Source organism: Anser brachyrhynchus (assembly GCF_964034855.1).
Source record: "Anser brachyrhynchus genome assembly, chromosome: 9".
NCBI lineage: Eukaryota > Metazoa > Chordata > Aves > Anseriformes > Anatidae > Anser > Anser brachyrhynchus.
The window spans coordinates 25,054,805-25,072,330 of record NC_137703.1 but is presented as its reverse complement, the minus strand read 5'-3'; the positions used below and the strand labels follow the sequence as shown (position 1 = coordinate 25,072,330).

At 39.3% G+C, this 17,526-nt stretch overlaps 1 protein-coding gene across 12 annotated transcripts in view; it reads left to right on the top strand.

Annotated features, from left to right (window-relative positions):
• SLC9A9 (solute carrier family 9 member A9) overlaps positions 1–17,526 on the top strand; it is a 236,140-nt gene that overhangs the window by 107,260 nt on the left and 111,354 nt on the right. For all 12 annotated transcript variants that reach the window (XR_013955266.1, XR_013955267.1, XM_080605349.1 and 9 more), the window contains 2 exons: positions 12,424–12,537; positions 14,425–14,536. Coding sequence is in view for 10 of the 12 variants with exons in the window: in XM_080605349.1 (XP_080461475.1) it covers positions 12,424–12,537; positions 14,425–14,536 (226 nt within the window). In the remaining 2 variants the exon portion in view is untranslated. The remainder of the gene's footprint in view (positions 1–12,423; positions 12,538–14,424; positions 14,537–17,526) is intronic.

Sequence of the window (17,526 nt, the reverse complement as noted above, 5' to 3'; positions counted from 1 at the left end):
CCCATCCATATAAGATCAGATCATTGGTACTACTAATTCAATATCCTGCTACAGAAACTGGTATGCAAGTCTGCAGAGTAATTGCAAATAATGCTACAGAACAATTCTAACGGGTAGCATTCTACCATAGTAATGTAGTTAAAAGTCAGTTTATCAGCAATAGGTCTTTCAGAATAGTAAATATAGCTTAACATGGTCAGGAGCTCTTGTTATTCATCACCAGTTAGAGCAAGAGTTCTTAGAGGAAACTCTGTACATTAGAAAGTGACAAAGTCTTGTGTCCATTCTCCTGAACCACTGTAAACAGACACATAACAAAACACCACATTTATAGAAAAGCCCTGAACAAATAGCTATGGCACAGAAAGTCGAGAAGTTATTTAGTAAGCACTCTCCTATCTTAGAATACGCACTCGACAAAAATAGAGCTGCCTCTCATTAGAAAACCATATGCAAATACTGCTACTGTTTTCTGGATTTAGATAAATTAGAGACTTGATTTGCAGCTCTAGAGCATTTTTCACTGAAATTTTACAGACTGTAAAGGGCAGCATCAATACAGGTAGACAGAGGCTGCAATACTGCTGTTTCTATAGGTGCAAAGAGAGAAAATATCTTGTCACGTATGTTGAATTTGCAATGGGATGGAAGTCATTGACATCAAATAATTTTTTGCAGTCTTGGTTCTTGCCAGAAAGCACAAAGAGAGGACACCACAGACTTGATAAGAAGACTTCTTTTTCTCTTCCTGATAGGTTAAAGGCCTTCATATTGATTACTAGCTCCTAATATGTCAAAGACTAAGTGAATTTCTTTCAAACACTCAAAATTTGGCAAGGGAGGAAATTGTTTTTATGAACTCACTTCCAGAATTAATATTACAGAATATTTCTTCTCAGCAAATTGAAATGGAATAAATTGCATTTGTCCTCCATGGAAATTGAATTGATCGTTTGAGGTTAGGACTGCAATAGCAAGTCATAGAAAAACACTTGAGGGGGTGGAAAAAAAAAAAGAAAAAAAAAGAGGAAGACGAGATTGATTTAGAGTTTTGCTTTTGAAAAATCAGCAGTAGTTCCTCTAATTCTAACATAAATGCACAAACACAAAAAATGTGTTAGTTCATCACAATTTTACAAACTAGATTATATTGACAACATTACTGTTTCTCTTTGACCAGAAGGAGAGCAGTCAGGTTTTAAAGTCTCCTTTGTTAGCTGTGAAAAAAGCATGTTGAAATTGGCTTTAGCAAAGCCACAAACTCTTCCTTTCTTTTGCTTATTTTTTACCGATGTTCCATAGCCCTTAACTGTCAATGCATAATGTCTCTTCTTCCACCTGATTCGCAATTTACTGCCCCAGAAGGACAGCTTCCAAGAAAGTCTCTTTCAAGATATCCACAATAGGTCATAAGCAAAAGCTTCCTTTTTATTGATGTCATTATTATTTTGCAGTTTTTTTAGTTCTTTTTCGTCTTGATATATTTTAGTCTCTGATCTCAGGTTTGTAAGAATACTAGCTTAATCCTAGACAACACATGCTGTTCATGGCCTCTTCCTTTTCCTTTTCCTCCATCGGCTAACAGAACAGCTATCAACATTCCCAGAAAATTCCAAATTCATCCCTATACACTATGATCCTAGCACCACCATTAATTGCTGACCAGTCAAAAGTTCTTTAAAACCTTTCAAACGATTCTTCAACTACAATCTGGTGTGCTCTGTCTTGAGCAGAACCCTTCCTTAATGCTTACAGAACAGCACAGCACTCACTGCTAGAGTAAAGGTGCAGAGCTTTAACTGCAGTAATCCCTGAGCATATTATCTTGATACAGCCGATCACTGAGGATCTTCTTCCCTTTGTGCCTGCAACATCTCAATGCAGGAATTAAAGATAAATAAGCACTTTGAAAATGGTTGTTCTCACTTCGTGTACTAAATAACAAGTTAGATGAGAAGCTCTAGGAGCAACAGCATCATCCTCTCCATTTTGGCAATATCTTCCATTAAGGTGTCTTACTCAGGTCGTTTATAGGAACAACTTAATGCTTAATCTATAGCTGTAAAAGCTGGTTGTACTGCAGGGAAGGCAGATAATGGTCTAAAAGGTTTACTCTCTTACAAATGATGCACATTTGAAAAAAAAAAAAAAAAGTTTGCAGACATCCCCTCCCCCCATCCCCGTTCCTAGGCAACTTAATTACAAGAGTAATGATAGAATAATTAATTTTTCTACAGCTAGATCCAAAGCCTATTGAAGTCAACATATAAATTCTCAGGAGGCTCTGAATCTGGCTATACTATCTATCACAAGTGCATAGCAAAGTTTCTACTGCTTTCCATGCCCAACACATATAAGAAATGAGTATATTGAGTTTTAGATTTTGAACAGTCTCTCTTACTTGCCAATTAATTGATAAAAGGAAATAACAAAGTTCTTTCTGAGGGCTGATTTGAATCAAGTAATTAATGATGTTGGCAGATTCATTGTAAATACAAACCAACCTGTGCTTCTATTCACCCTGAGGTCAAACCTTTTTAGAAGTTCTGATGTTTTTAATTCTTAAATCATTCTCACTCTTGTTTCCATTGCTCCAAGTAGCTTAGAACAAGAAAAATATTTGAATTCATCTTAAATTTCAATATTTTTGGTTTAAACTTCTTTTGTTCAGAAAAGATATTCCAGACCTATGACATTTTTAATAATGGAAAGGATTTTCCAGGCTGGCAGTGACGATATTGATGAGAGAAGCCTGAAGGCTATCAAACGGGACTTTAGGGGACTGGGACGGTTAGTGGATGGAGCGGGAGTACAGGTGGTGTTTTCATCTATCCCTGCAGTAGCAGGTAGGGGTACCGAGAGGACACGGAAAGCCCACCTGATTAACACGTGGCTCAGAGGCTGGTGCCAACACAGAAATTTTGGGTTTTTTGACCATGGGGCGCTTTACTCGGCACCCGGCCTGATGGCCGCAGACGGGTCCCTATCTCTAAGGGGAAAACGGATCCTAGCCCAGGAGCTAGCAGGGCTCGTCGAGAGGGCTTTAAACTAGGAAAGAAGGGGGATGGGGCTGAAATTAGGCTTGCTGGAGCTGTGCCGGGGGGAACAATGGCAGAGCCGGGGACGAAGGCAATGGCCCAGCTGAAGTGCATCTACACTAATGCACGCAGCATGGGCAACAAACAGGAGGAGCTGGAAGCCATCGTGCAGCGGGAAGGCTATGACTTGGTTGCCATCACGGAAACATGGTGGGACCACTCTCATGACTGGAGTGCTGCAATGTCTGGCTATAGGCTCTTCAGAAGGGACAGGCAGCACAGAAGGGGTGGTGGTGTGGCTCTCTATATTAGAGAGTGTTTAGATGTTGAGGAACTTGAGGCTGGGAATGATAAGGTTGAGTCCCTATGCGTTAGGATCAGAGGGAAGGCCAACAAGGCAAGCATCCTGGTGGGGGTCTGTTATAGACCGTCGAACCAGGATTAGGAGACGAATGAGGAGTTCTACAGGCAGCTGGCAGAAGCCGCGAAATCGTCAGCGCTTGTTCTTGTGGGGGACTTCAACTTCCCAGACATATCCTGGAAGCACAACACAGCCCAGAGAAAGCAGTCTAGGAGGTTTCTGGAGAGCGTGGAAGATAGCTTCCTGATGCAGCTGGTTAGAGAGCCTACCAGGGGAGGTGCCCCGCTAGACCTTCTGTTCACAAACAGTGACGGACTGGTGGGAGATGTGGTGGTCGAGAGCTGTCTCGGGCAGAGTGACCACGAAATGGTTCAGTTCTCTATTCTTGGTGAAGTCAGGAAGGGGACCAGTAAAACCGCTGTCTTGGACTTCCGGAGGGCTGACTTTGAGCTGTTCAGGACACTGGTTGGCAGAGTCCCTTGGGAGGAGGTTCTGAAGGGCAAAGGAGTCCAGGAAGGCTGGGCACTCCTTAAGAAGGAAATCTTAATGGCTCAGGAGCGGTCTGTCCCCACGTGCCCAAAGACGAGCCGACGTGGAACTAGACTGGCCTGGCTGAGCAGAGAGTTGTGGCTCGAGCTTAGGAGAAAAAGGAGGGTTTATAATCTTTGGAAAAGAGGGCGGGCTACTCAAGAGGACTATAAGGATGTTGCGAGGCTGTGCAGGGACAAAATTAGAAAGGCCAAAGCTCATCTGGAGCTCAATCTGGCTACTGCCATTAAAGATAACAAAAAACGTTTTTACAAATATATCAACACAAAAAGGATGACTAAGGAGAATCTCCATCCTTTACTGGATGCGGGGGGAAACTTAGTTACAAAAGATGAGGAAAAGGCTGAGGTGCTCAATGCTTTCTTTGCCTCAGTCTTTAGCGGCAGGACCGGTTGTTCTCGGGATACCTGGTACCCTGAGCTGGTGGAAGGGGATGGGGAGCAGGATGTGGCCCTCGCTATCCATGAGGAAATGGTTGTCGACCTGCTACAACACTTGGATGTACGCAAGTCGATGGGGCCGGATGGGATCCACCCGAGGGTACTGAGCGAACTGGCGGAGGAGCTGGCCAAGCCACTTTCCATTATTTACCGGCAGTCCTGGCTATCAGGGGAGGTCCCAGTCGACTGGCGGCTAGAAAATGTGATGCCCATCTACAAGAGGGGCCAGAGGGTAGACCCGGGGAACTATAGGTCTGTTAGCTTGACCTCAGTGCCAGCGAAGCTCATGGAGCAGATTATCTGTGATAATCTGATTATCTGATGTGTCATCACGCGGCACTTGCAGGGCAACCAGGCGATCAGGCCCAGTCAGCATGGGTTTATGGAAGGTAGGTCCTGCTTGATGAACCTGATCTCCTTCTATGACCAAGTGACGTGCTTGGTGGATGAGGGCAAGGCTGTGGATGTGATCTACCTTGACTTCAGTAAGGCTTGTGACACCGTTTCCCACAACATTCTCCTCAAGAAACTGGCTGCTCGTGGCTTGGAGTGGCGTACGCTTTGTTGGGTTAAAAACTGGCTGGATGGCTGGGCCCAAAGAGTTGTGGTGAATGGAGCCAAATCCAGTTGGAGGCCGGTCACTAGTGGAGTCCCCCAGGGCTCAGTGCTGGGGCCGGTCCTCTTTAATATCTTTATCGATGACCTGGATGAGGGGATCGAGTGCACCCTCAGTAAGTTTGCAGATGACACCAAGTTAGGCGCGTGTGTCGATCTGCTCGAGGGAAGGAAGGCTCTGCAGGAGGGTCTGGATAGGCTGGACCGATGGGCTGCGGTCAACTGCATGAAGTTCAACAAGGCCAAGTGCCGGGTCCTGCATCTAGGGCGTAACAACCCCAAGCAGCGCTACAGGCTGGGAGAAGAGTGGCTGGAAAGCTGCCTGGCTGAGAAGGACCTGGGAGTACTGGTTGATAGGCAGCTGAATATGAGCCAGCAGTGTGCTCAGGTGGCCAAGAAGGCCAACAGCATCCTGGCTTGCATAAGAAGCAGTGTGGCCAGCAGGTCTAAGGAGGTGATTGCCCCCCTGTACTCGGCTCTGGTGAGGCCGCACCTCAAGTACTGTGTTCAGTTTTGGGCCCCTCGCTACAGGAAGGACATGGAGGTGCTCAAGAGAGTCCAGAGAAGGGCAACGAAGCTGGTGTGGGGACTGGAGAACAAGTCTTACGAGGAGCGGCTGAGGGAGCTGGGGTTGTTTAGCCTGGAGAAGAGGAGGCTCAGGGGAGACCTCATCACTCTCTATAAGTACCTTAAAGGAGGCTGTAGAGAGGTGGGGGTTGGTCTATTCTCCCACGTGCCTGGTGACAGGACGAGGGGGAATGGGCTAAAGTTGCGCCAGGGGAGGTTTAGGTTGGATGTTAGGAAGAACTTCTTTACTGAAAGGGTTGTTAGGCACTGGAATGGACTGCCCAGGGAGGTGGTTGAGTCTCCATCCCTGGAGGTCTTTAAAAGACGTTTAGATGTAGCCCTTAGTGATATGGTTTAGTGTAGGACTTGTTAGTGTTAGGGCAGAGGTTGGACTCGGTGATCTTAGAGGTCTCTTCCAACCTAGACGATTCTGTGATTCTGTGATTTGTTTTAATGTCTGGGACCAATATTTTTACTTTGCTGTTGATAGTCAGAAGCTAACATGTCCTGTGCCAGTAATTTATCCAGCTTCTCCCATGCTGAACTTTAGTGGTGGTGTGTAGATTATGCCACAAAGATTAATCATAATGTGTAAATGCAAAACATTGTTGGCATTTCCTCTCCCTTGGTTCTGATGCTTTCTTTATTTCTTCTTCCTTTTGGTTTCCCACTTCTTCCTCAGCCCTTAAGAATCTTTTTAACCTCTCAGCTCTAGAGAGAAATAAAAAGTTATTGTGTGCCTTCCATAAATCTCTTAGGGTTAAATTTATTGAATTCGGTAGCAAAGCCTACTGATAAAAAAGACCAGAACTTTGCACCGGGACATAAAAAAAGATCTTGTAAGAATTTGCTTCTGTTGGTGTAAGTTTACAGTCAAATATTCTTGGATATCAAAATTATCACCATATACAAGTTTATAGTCTATCATGAATTTGAGTTACTTTTGCTGATTCTTTCATCTAAGACTGTTATTCTAGAAATGAGCACTATATCACTGTGCTGTGAAGATTCATTACAGCTGTATAAAGGATTTCAGGCAAGAGTTTCAAGTCAAACCTTCTTTTTCAGATTTTGAAACTTTTAATCAAAAGAGAAAGATTAAATAAAGAAATTAGGCTATAATAAAGGCTTCTACAATCTTACAAAAATATGATTCCCACTACATTTTAATTCATAATAGTTAGGGAAAAGCCATTTTCATCAACTATTGATTTATCAATATCCTTGACTTCATGGAACATTTTTTATAGCTGTGTTCTAATTAAATAGCATTATTCAAATATCATAAATTTCATAACCATCACTTAACACCAACTGCTTGGGATTTTAAGAGCTCTGTCACCTCCAAATTTCTCTTACAAAGTATAATCAGTTTCACATCCCAGTTCCCAGCTGCTGTCGGACTATTGCAACTCTCCCTGTTTTGATGTCACGCAAGAATATATCACTGTAAGATGTAACCCCTAGACAGGTGGCATTCCTTCATGTTGCTAGATAAATCAATGCAACTAGAGGCTTGCAAGTACCTGCAAGAGGTGGATGACATTCCTTCAACGGGTATTAAATTAAATGGAAGAATGTAATATTCCCATTAGTGAGTAAAATTCACTGAGTTTTCCAGGAAATAAATTCTTGATGATCTAATTCAGCTTTTACCCAACACTCTTATACTAACATTATTCCCCTGAGATGAAAGAATGCTGTTTGTAATTCTGCTCTTACCCAATAATCTCATACTAACATTATTCCCCTGAGACGAAAGAATGCTGTTTAAAATATTAGGATTTGATAAATCTTTCATTTTCCATATCCCCAACCATAAGGGGATTATGGTCTAGAATATGTTCATTTTGTCCTTTTCTATTTTTAGTGCAGCAGAAATGGAAACTTAGTGTGTCCCATCTTCCAGGTGCACTAATTACTTACCTAGATAATCTCTCTAACACTCAGTGAAAATTTAAGTAGTTCTATAAAGTGGATCAACTTGCAAAACATATTCTGCTGTAGTTTCCCTATTTGGCCTGAACTTAACTGCAGAGATGGAGGGAAGGAATGAAGGAAGGAGAAGAAAAAAGAAGGTGCTTCCCTTACCTCACTCAAAAGTTAGAACTAATACAGTCTTAATATTATATAAAATGGTTCACATGACTTAGAGTAAAACATCAGAAGAGAGAAACTTAGTGGTTACAGCAAGGCTTAAGGTGTACATTATTTGCATTCATTCCTTTCTCTACCAGTGAGAATTCCAGGTGACGCTTCCCAGAAGAATGTCGCAACCTGAAACTGATTCTTTGCAGATCCCTCTAAGCTCTTACAAGGGCTGAGAATAATAATAATAAAATAATAACAAAAACAACAACAAAATTGGTATATCTGGCAAACAATGAGGTTTTAAATACATAAATATTATGTTGAATTTAATAGATATTTTTAACATCAGTCTTTTGTAATACCCACTCTTATGGAGAAAATAAACAAACCAAAGCAAATAGCACATAGCAGTGTCAGTAATTCACTGAGGTAACACCTAAACCAAGCGCTCAGGTTGCACTTATATTTTTGTAATTAATACTCTATCCTTAGACATGTTGACATTACTTCAAACTTACATTAGTGATTTATTACATCTCTTACTTTAGAACTATAAGCAGATTTATAGGCTATGTGGAGAGGTAGAAATGGCACATTAAAAATTAGGGTTCTTTTAGTTTTATACAGAAAAAAAGTCTTATTACTATGTGTATATTAAAATGGTTTCTAGTATAATTTTCTGGTAGCCTTAGGGAAACTAATGGCAGCATATGAGCATTTTAATGTCTATTCCATTTAAAGTAGAAATAGGTTAGTGGCCTGTGTGGGAGGCAAAGAAAGAGAATTTATGGTTATGAACAAAATACTTCTAAGGACTTAATATCTAGGATTCTAATCCTTTCTTTTTTTTTTTTTTCCATGAAAGTAGCCCCACTTACAAGAATATATATTCAACATAAGGGAAAATTTTGAGTCCCATTTAAGCAGACTACGGACCATAGTATGGACCTTGCTTATGTCTGCACAGCCAAAAAAAAAAAAAAAAAAAAAGGCATTTTTCAGAGACTGATGTGTGTAATGCAACTCTTCTTGGAAATCCTTGGGTGTCCCAGGAAATTATGACCTCCAGAAGAAAACTTACTCCTCCTATTCTTCCACTTCCTATCAAAAGGTCTTGACATCTCATCTTTAAAATATCACGGAATCACAAAATCACCTAGGTTGGAAGAGACCTCCAAGATCACCTAGTCCGACCTTGACAGAAACATTAATGTGAAAGGCATGAGAGTCTGGGAATGTGCTTCTATGGAAGCTGTTTCTTAAAGAGGCTCTCAGAAGTTCTCCTTAGAATAAATTGTTTTGTTCTGGTGGGATTTATGCTACACAGCAGTGTCAGTTAAATGCTTAACGGAGTATCTCCATAAGCCCTGGATTGCTGTGCTGGGTCTGGCTGGGATGGAGTTAACTTTCCCCGCAGCAGCCCATACAGGGCTGTGCTGTGCACTGGTAGCCAGAGCAGCGCTGCTGTCCCAGCAGCTCTTTGGCCATCGCTGAGCAGTGCTGGCTCAGCACCAAGGCCAGCTCTCCAAACCCCCACAGCACGTAGGCTGGCAGTGGGCAAGAGTTGGGGAGGAAACCTCACCAGGACAGCTGAGGTAAACCTACCAAAGGGAGATTCCACACCAAATGTTGTCACACAGAGCAGTAAAAGCTGGGGAAGGGGAAGAAGCTGGGGGGGAGCTTTTGTTACGAAAGCACTGGTCTTCCCAAGCGACCATTATCCATATTGAGGCCCTGTTTCTCAAGACATCGCTGAACATCACTTGCTTATGGGAAGTAGTGAATAATTGTTTTCTCCTTTTCCTTCTGAGTGGCCTTTGCTTTATTTATTTACTTTCCTTTAACTAAACTGTTCCTTACCTCAAACCACAAGCTTTCATTTTTTTCATCATATTTTCATCTCTCTGTCCTTCTGAGGAGAGGAGTGAGAGAGCAGCATGGTGGAGCTGAGCTGCCCATCAGTTGTTAAACCACCACAATTGCTACTGAACAAAAAAAAACAGAATATGAAGAAACACTCTGCTGAATACAGGAATAAAAGTGAAGGAACAGAAAATCTTGGGAAGTCTGGAGGACCATGTTTAAGTTTTACATTATATCTACAAGTGTCATGTTCCAGGAAAGACACTCAAATACCACTTCTTTTGTGCCAATAACTAGTTCTGAAGGACAGTTTTAATATTCTGTTTTTTTGTTAACGCAGGGTAGGAAATTTGAACAGGCTGCACTTCATGAATGAATGCATCATATGAGTGACGTTTTTGAAAAGAGAGAGCAAACTATAGGGGGAATACAGAAGACCATGAATGAGGCTAAAGAACTAATTTTACTGTGCTAAGGAGCTGAATCCCTCATACCTGTGCCTGGAATAGGAAGGAGTCTCATTTCTTTAGAGTCTACCCTAAATCAGCTATTCAAATTGCGCTTGGATTTTTGCTACAAAAAGGAAGTAAACTAGCAGGCAGTGCTCTGATACTGGGAGATTGAAATACTAAGAAAGTAGAGATTTTATTTAAAAAAAAAAAAAAGCATGGTTCGGGACTAAAATTCATATGAAAAAAAAATAACAAAACACAGGATTTGGATTGTTTGCTCTTGCAAACAAACCAGTTCATGCCCAGGAACATGATTCAAGAACTGCAATGGATTACAGTCTTGTATGTATCTTACATAGATGATGTGGCTAACAAGCATCACATAAACTGTAAAATATAGCCTAAGAGAACAAATAGTCTTATGCTCGTGACATAGGAAACACTGTCCCAGTGAGCAAAGTAATATACTGTACATGCTGTTCATGTTGACTGGAAACACATAGTCAAGAATTAGAGATTTTTATTTTTAGGAATCACTTATTGAAATAGTTCTGAAGGTTTGAAAAAATATGCATGTAGCCAGAAAGAGTGAAGCTATAGGGAAACATAAAAGTTGCTCTAAATGAATTCACAGAAATACCTAATGATTGCTTGGAGACAAGGGGTGAGAAGTCTGAAAGCAGTAATGTCATGAAAGCACTTCAGGCAGGAGTTAAGAGTGTGAATTTTCTGTTGAAGACAATTGAGGAAGAATGTACAGCAAAAGCAATGATACAGCAAAATCTATTTTCCTTCCAAAACTGTATGTCAACAAACACTTTGAAAATATAATAAACTTTAGCTTTTGAAACTACTAACAGTAGATTCACTTTACATTAAGTCTTGAATGAGATTTTATAAATGAAGAGCAAAACGTCACCCAGCATTGAAACCTCTAGAGTACCTTTACCTCATCACAACAACTAAAGCTCGCAGTCGTGGCTCATCATAGCAGTTCCCTTCCCTCCAAAGATTTATATATATATATATACAAATGTATAGATATAGATATGCAAATCCTGTCATGACACTCCTGAAAGTTTACATCATTAGAAAAAATGCACAAGGTGACAAGCCCGCAAAGAAATGGGATCCTGTTTGCTCCCAATATGGAAATGCAAAGATATATCTTAATAATTCTTATGGATCACTAGAACCCATAATTTGGGACGTTTTAACAACTAGTTTATCATTTAAATATAAATTAAATTTAATTAAAGTCTACTAGATTGCAAATATTTCTTGTGTTTGTTTTCATGTTGTTCAGCAATGCAGTACAAAATGGGGACCACAGAATGTGAGCTTGGGATAATTAATGGCGCTGCCACAAGGTCCACAATATCTTCCCATATACTACTAGTTTTTTTTGCCTCTGAAATTTGTTTAAAATAATGATTCTGACAGCTCTCATTTTTTCTTTGTTAGATCTTATTGACTGCTATTGGATATTTATTTTTAGAAGCACAAACGTATTAAGAAAAGTACATAAGCCCACTGAGGATGAAGAAAATATCTCCATAGTAACAATCCTGGTAGAGTGACGTATGACTGTTTGTAGACAGATTGACAAACTTCAGCCCTAATTCTGTATCTCCTGAGCCCAAAAGTGATTTCAGAAGTCTGAATCCTCATCTTCGCTCCTCTGTAGTTATTTGGCAGCAATGATTGATTTTTTCCAGATGTGGATAAATATGAAAATTTATATTTTATATTAGTTTTTATATAATAAGCTGCAAATGCAATCAGGAACATCCCCTAAAGGCAAATGAGTATTTTGGCTTTGCTTGTTTTTTTCACAGAAGAAATCCTACCATAATAATGTATTTTAGCCTTATTTATAATATGTCTAAATGATATCTTAAACACTTTGGTTTGAAATGAGAACTTCATACTGACACCCGTATAACGTGGTAAAATCATCACCTACGGAATAATATTCTTGATAATAAAAAGATCATGTTATATTTTAAAGGCACAGGTTCTTAAAAATGCACTCAGGATTTTTTTTCTCTCTTGACATTACTGTACCATCCCTGTTACTGTACTGTGCTGTCATTTGTGTAGTCAGGATCTGAGCCAGTTCCCAGGTTCACCTGTGTAAACCTGACCAAAGCTAAATCCCCTCAGCTTCCTTACAGTTTCCACTGAAGCTTGTATAACTTAATTGCTGTTTCTGTATTTTACCAGTTGTCTGTGTCAAGTTTTCATACACAAATCAGAGAAAAACATGTAACTGGGACTACCTAAACCATATAACAAATTAAATGATTTTAAAATCTACCCTTGAAATGAGTGCGATTCCTTTTCCTTTCATCTAAATTGTTCCATATGCCAAGGAAACTTTGTGACAGAGTATTTAGTTACAGGCAGGAATCATAATTGTGTTTTCTCTCTCCCTCTCATTTAAGTTGTTCGAGTTCATGAATTTTTTGGCTGAGAATGTCATCTTCTGTTACATGGGACTCGCACTATTCACATTTCAAAATCATATCTTCAATCCTCTTTTTATTTTTGGTGCATTTGTATCCTTTGCTCTAAAGAAGTATTTATCTGTGTTTATATATATATTTATATATGTTAATATATTTATATTTCTGGGTATGTATAAAGCATGTGTGCTCCATAAAAAATAAATAAATAAATAAATAAGTCAATAGCAAACCTATTAGCTCCTTAGATGTTAAAAAAAAAAAAAAAGCAATTGTCTTTACTATGCATATCTCAAAAACTGCCTCACTGCATGTAAGTTCACGGTCTTATGGCTTCTGGTTTGCAGATATAAGGCAAATAGCTTTAAACCAGCCGGGGAATTTCTGACACTGGACTTGATATTAGGTTTAGAGGTGGGGTAGGAAATTGGGATATGTATTGGGACAGATCTGTACGGACAGGTGCAGGCACACAAAATCTTTCTGCTCATACAAAGCCAGTGTAGATCCACAAACTGTAGAGCTGCCTTCAGAGAGTGCCATAAGCAGAACTTATGTGCCATAAGCAGAACTTCCCCAAAACTACATAATTATATAAAGTCCTGAAAAAAATCCAACAGCTTAGCATTGCTCATATCTTTCCTTCTTTGTATTTGATATTTCTAGTGTACAGGGAATTATTTACATCATGAGTGCCCCAGAGGTGGGTAGGAAAGTCTGTGTCTTCAGTTCTGCCATGGTTTCTCAGCAAATTCATTTTATAATTCATTTTTACAATTCATTCATCAAATTATTAAAAACAAAAAACAAAAACAAAAACAAAAAAACTTCAAGCAGTGGCCCTTTGCTCATTACTTTTTGATGAACTATAGAAGCTTTGAAAGTTGAGATCACACTGTTACTTGCAGTAATTGTATGTGCAATTTCCAAATGAATAATAAGAACTGCATTCCAGTTCCTTTCACTACAGGTTGCTTTAGATGACAGAGAGGAGCCCAAGAGCCCATTGCAATCCACCACTGCAATGACGCAAGTGCAATATTGCATCCTGCAGTCCTAGCACAGGGAGACAGCTGAACACGAGAGCAGCACTCAGCAACCCAGATGGGAGACTGTGTTGCAGAGCACTGCAGGGACCCCTCTCCCTTGTTCCCTCACACTAAGAACCACCAGACTGCAACAGGGTTGCGCTAGTCTGGCCAGCACAAGGCATGTGAAGCAACCACTGCTAACACTTCTTCTCCCAGGTCCGTGGGAGCTTTAAGCAGGCTCTTGGCCTCATAGATAGGATGCACCCAGACACTGGCATTCGAGTGCTTCATTGATTCTACACTCCACAGCATGTCTCAGACTCTTGCAGCTGTGATTGAGCCCTAAGAGTCACAAGACAAAGGAAGGACAGCACCTGCCAAAAGCATGTATAAGGAGATATGATCGTCTTTTTTTTTTCAATCTGAAATAGCGTTATGTTTCTAATTAAAGCTACTTTCATGATAGTTCCACAGGGCAGTAATAAAGAACCCCTTTTGAAAAATCTCAAAAAAAAAAAAAAATGCTGGATATAGACAATATGAATCCTCAGGAAATAAGAAAGTAATCATGTCCAAAAGCACATTTATTCTTTGCAAATTGCTGCTGAAGGAGATAATGCCATCCCTGCAATTGATGACTGGCATTTTACTGAAGGACTGTAGATGAAGTCACATGTGATACAAATTTGATGAGTGAAAGTAGAGTGATTGAAGTGGGATATATAATGATCAATCTGAAAACAGGATGTCCGGGGAAGACAATCTCTGCCACTGCATGGTTTTATAATGAAGTTGGAACCAGAAGGATGTGATATATAAAATACGAAGGGAGATAATCTCATATTCATTTTAATTACACTTTTAAAATAACTATGAAGAAATACTGGATTTAAATTGACTGTTCTTTCAGTAGTTTCTCCACCATTTTCCTTAACATCTTACATTTTAGGTGGCAGTTTTTATAGCAAGAGCTTGCAACATATATCCACTTTCTTTCCTTTTGAATTTGGGTCGAAAACAAAAGATTCCCAGGAACTTTCAACACATGATGATGTTTTCAGGTAAGTGCTATTTTGGTATTTTTCCTGTCCACATTTAACAACTAACAAAGACAGTCATCTATCACTAGAAGTCACGTCTGTCACAAAGAAGTCACCATTTTAGTACTCAGGATAGCCTCCTCAAAGTCATTGAAGCAAATGGACGTACTCTCAGCAATTCGCTGTGCTCTGGACCTATTTTATTTAACTTTTTTGGAAACCTGTTACCCAGAAGCCAGTCTTTTAATCTGTTGTCCCTCATCCTGTCTCAACACTTCCATGCCAATTTGGAAATACCGTATTTTCATGTTGGGTTGTTTGAGAGGCATTTGTAGTATATCTAGCAGTATGCTTATCTGCCAGGAAATAAATACCCAACTTTAAAGGTGTTAGTACTGATACTCAATCATGGTCTTTGGCAATTCTTTTTAACTTCAGTGAACAGTTTGACTTTGAAACATGAGATTAGGAGACCTTAATTCCACAGACATTTTCATGTGTTTTCCAGCCTGATATCTAAGGACTTTACCTTCTAAATTCAAGTTTACTTTCTAAATAGTGGTTATATTCATTTTAAAATCTGATTAGCAATGAAGAATAAGAATAAAAAAAAATTAAAAAAAAATCCAGGAGAGGGAGCCATCTTCTGTTCTCAGGGCATCATCCACTGATCCACTGAATTGTTAAAATATCAGCTGAAAACTATATTTTTGGACTTGCATAAGCTAGAAATACCTCCACTTGACTTTCTGAGGCTGCTTAGAAAAAAACTCCCTAATAAGCTAAGAATATTTGTTCACTGAAAGACAGAAACACAGATCCCCCGATGCCATTTATGAAATCATTTTATAAAGTTAGAAAGTCAGAACTTTTTTGTCTTTTTCTTGCTTTTTATACAAAAAAGTATTCCAATTTTTAATGGATAAAAGTTCTTGATTGACAGCCTTGCTGTACACTGATCCATTTAGCCAGGTAAGAAGTAGAATACAATGCACTACATTTCAAGCTTCCTCATCAGGAATACTCCTCATCAGGGTGCCTCATTTATGCCTATATAATTCCATATCTCTAGAGAGCAGCACAGTAGTTCATTTCTACATCCATTCAGTCCTTCTGCTAAAAGCTGCCACTGAAAATGTCAGTTAATACCAGCTAGATTGTAGTCAGAGATGATGACATACATCCATTACAAACTGGCTTTCAGACCGCCTGCTCATCTACAATTGTTAGTGGTGTGAGATATATATGTAGATCACTCTGATAAAGCTAGCAGGTGGCCAAATAAACAACAGCATGAAAAAAAAAATTGCTATCATTAGTTGTCCAGTTTCCAGGCCTCATTTTTCTTTTATTTTTGCTCAGATAAAGCATGGATTTCAAAGTATTCTAAAATATATCTTATTCATCAACTTTTCTGTCCTTGTTTCTTCAGTCAAATTTCATTCTCCACAGAGCTAGAAGCAGAAAGCAGCCAGTGAGGACTTACTGTGTGAGTACACATTAGCTTCCCAACGTAATCTGGCAGCTGAAGACCGAAAATGGTAGTATCGAAAATTTCTAAAATGCAAATGTTAAAATAGTCAGAAAGTATTTTTAACTGTTTTCAAAGAGATACTGTATTTTTTTGAGAGAAATATCTGTAAAACATTTTTTTTTAAATAAATGGCATAATCTGCCAGAAGACCAATAAGGACTCACTGCCTTTCACACTGCCAGCAGCTTCACACTTCACTGATGTGTGGATTTTCCATGTAATTGCATTTTATTATAAGTGTTAAGATCTATGCTCAGTTACCAATAATGTTCTTATTTACTACAAACTGATCATCCTGTGTATAGTGGTAAACAGAGAAGACAATGACTGCCAGAAGCAAGACACATTTCTGATACGAGTAAACAAGACACTGAATTTGCGTTTGGAGGAACGCCCTCACATGCTTAGTGCCAGTGCCTATGCAAGATCAGCAGAGCTTTTGAAGCAATGTTCTGGCATAACTTCAGGTTCCAGTAGGCCACGGAGAAAACTGGGCTTCACTCACCACATCATCACAAACCAAGATATGAAAACAAAGAATTTTGGATTAGTTTTGCCTTCAATCATATGGTTACCAAATGCACCCAACATTACTATTTTCTTTACTGAGTTTTATGGCCATAGTCACCATGCATATCAAAGTCTGAAAAAAAAAGCAATTAAGATTGGGCAAGTACATTGCCAGTTAGCATTTGAGTACACCTGACTTTGCCAAGAATTTTACTGAAGTTATTGAATGCTACTTTTTGAGAAGTACTAATATATTTGAGGAAAGGTGGATGAGTTAGTCTTGGAAGTGGATTATGCAGCAATTTAATTTATTATGTTCTTCATCTGTTTGTATCCCTCTTCTAGCATCATGTTACAGAGGGTAGATTCACTTTTACAATTATGTTTAATCATGATTCCTGATAAAAACGCATTGTAAATCAAAACTAGATTAGTCTATGTGTAATTAAGCCTCAGCTTCTCAAATTAAGTTCAACATTAGCTAAAATGAGCAGGCCAGCCGTCTCAACTCATGTGAAAAAGAAATATTTTAATGTGTTAAATTTAATTTGAGCTAGTCATCTAGATTACCACTTTAACTACCGGAAAAAGACCATGTCAATGGTGGCTCATTCCCTCCTCAGAAACGCGTTTAAAATGAGCTGATGGTTTTTTCTTTGAAGAAAATAGTAAAGCATAAGCATCCTTAGGGATGTCTTTTACATAAAAGCAAAATCAATGACAAGTCTCCTTGTTGACTTTAGTGTCACTTTCATAAAAGCAGAGATTTTAAACCTCTGCCACTGAAGAAGTTCAGCTGGTGTAACTACAGTCTGGTGCTGCCTTGTAGAAATGGCTTTGTGTTCTCTGGATAAACTGTTTATCTTCTATACCAAATAATTCATAGCCTAGCTATGCACTCTAAAAAGCTTTGGAGTTCCACTAAAAAAAATAGGGTTTTTAGCTGTTGATTAAATGATTCTGCGTA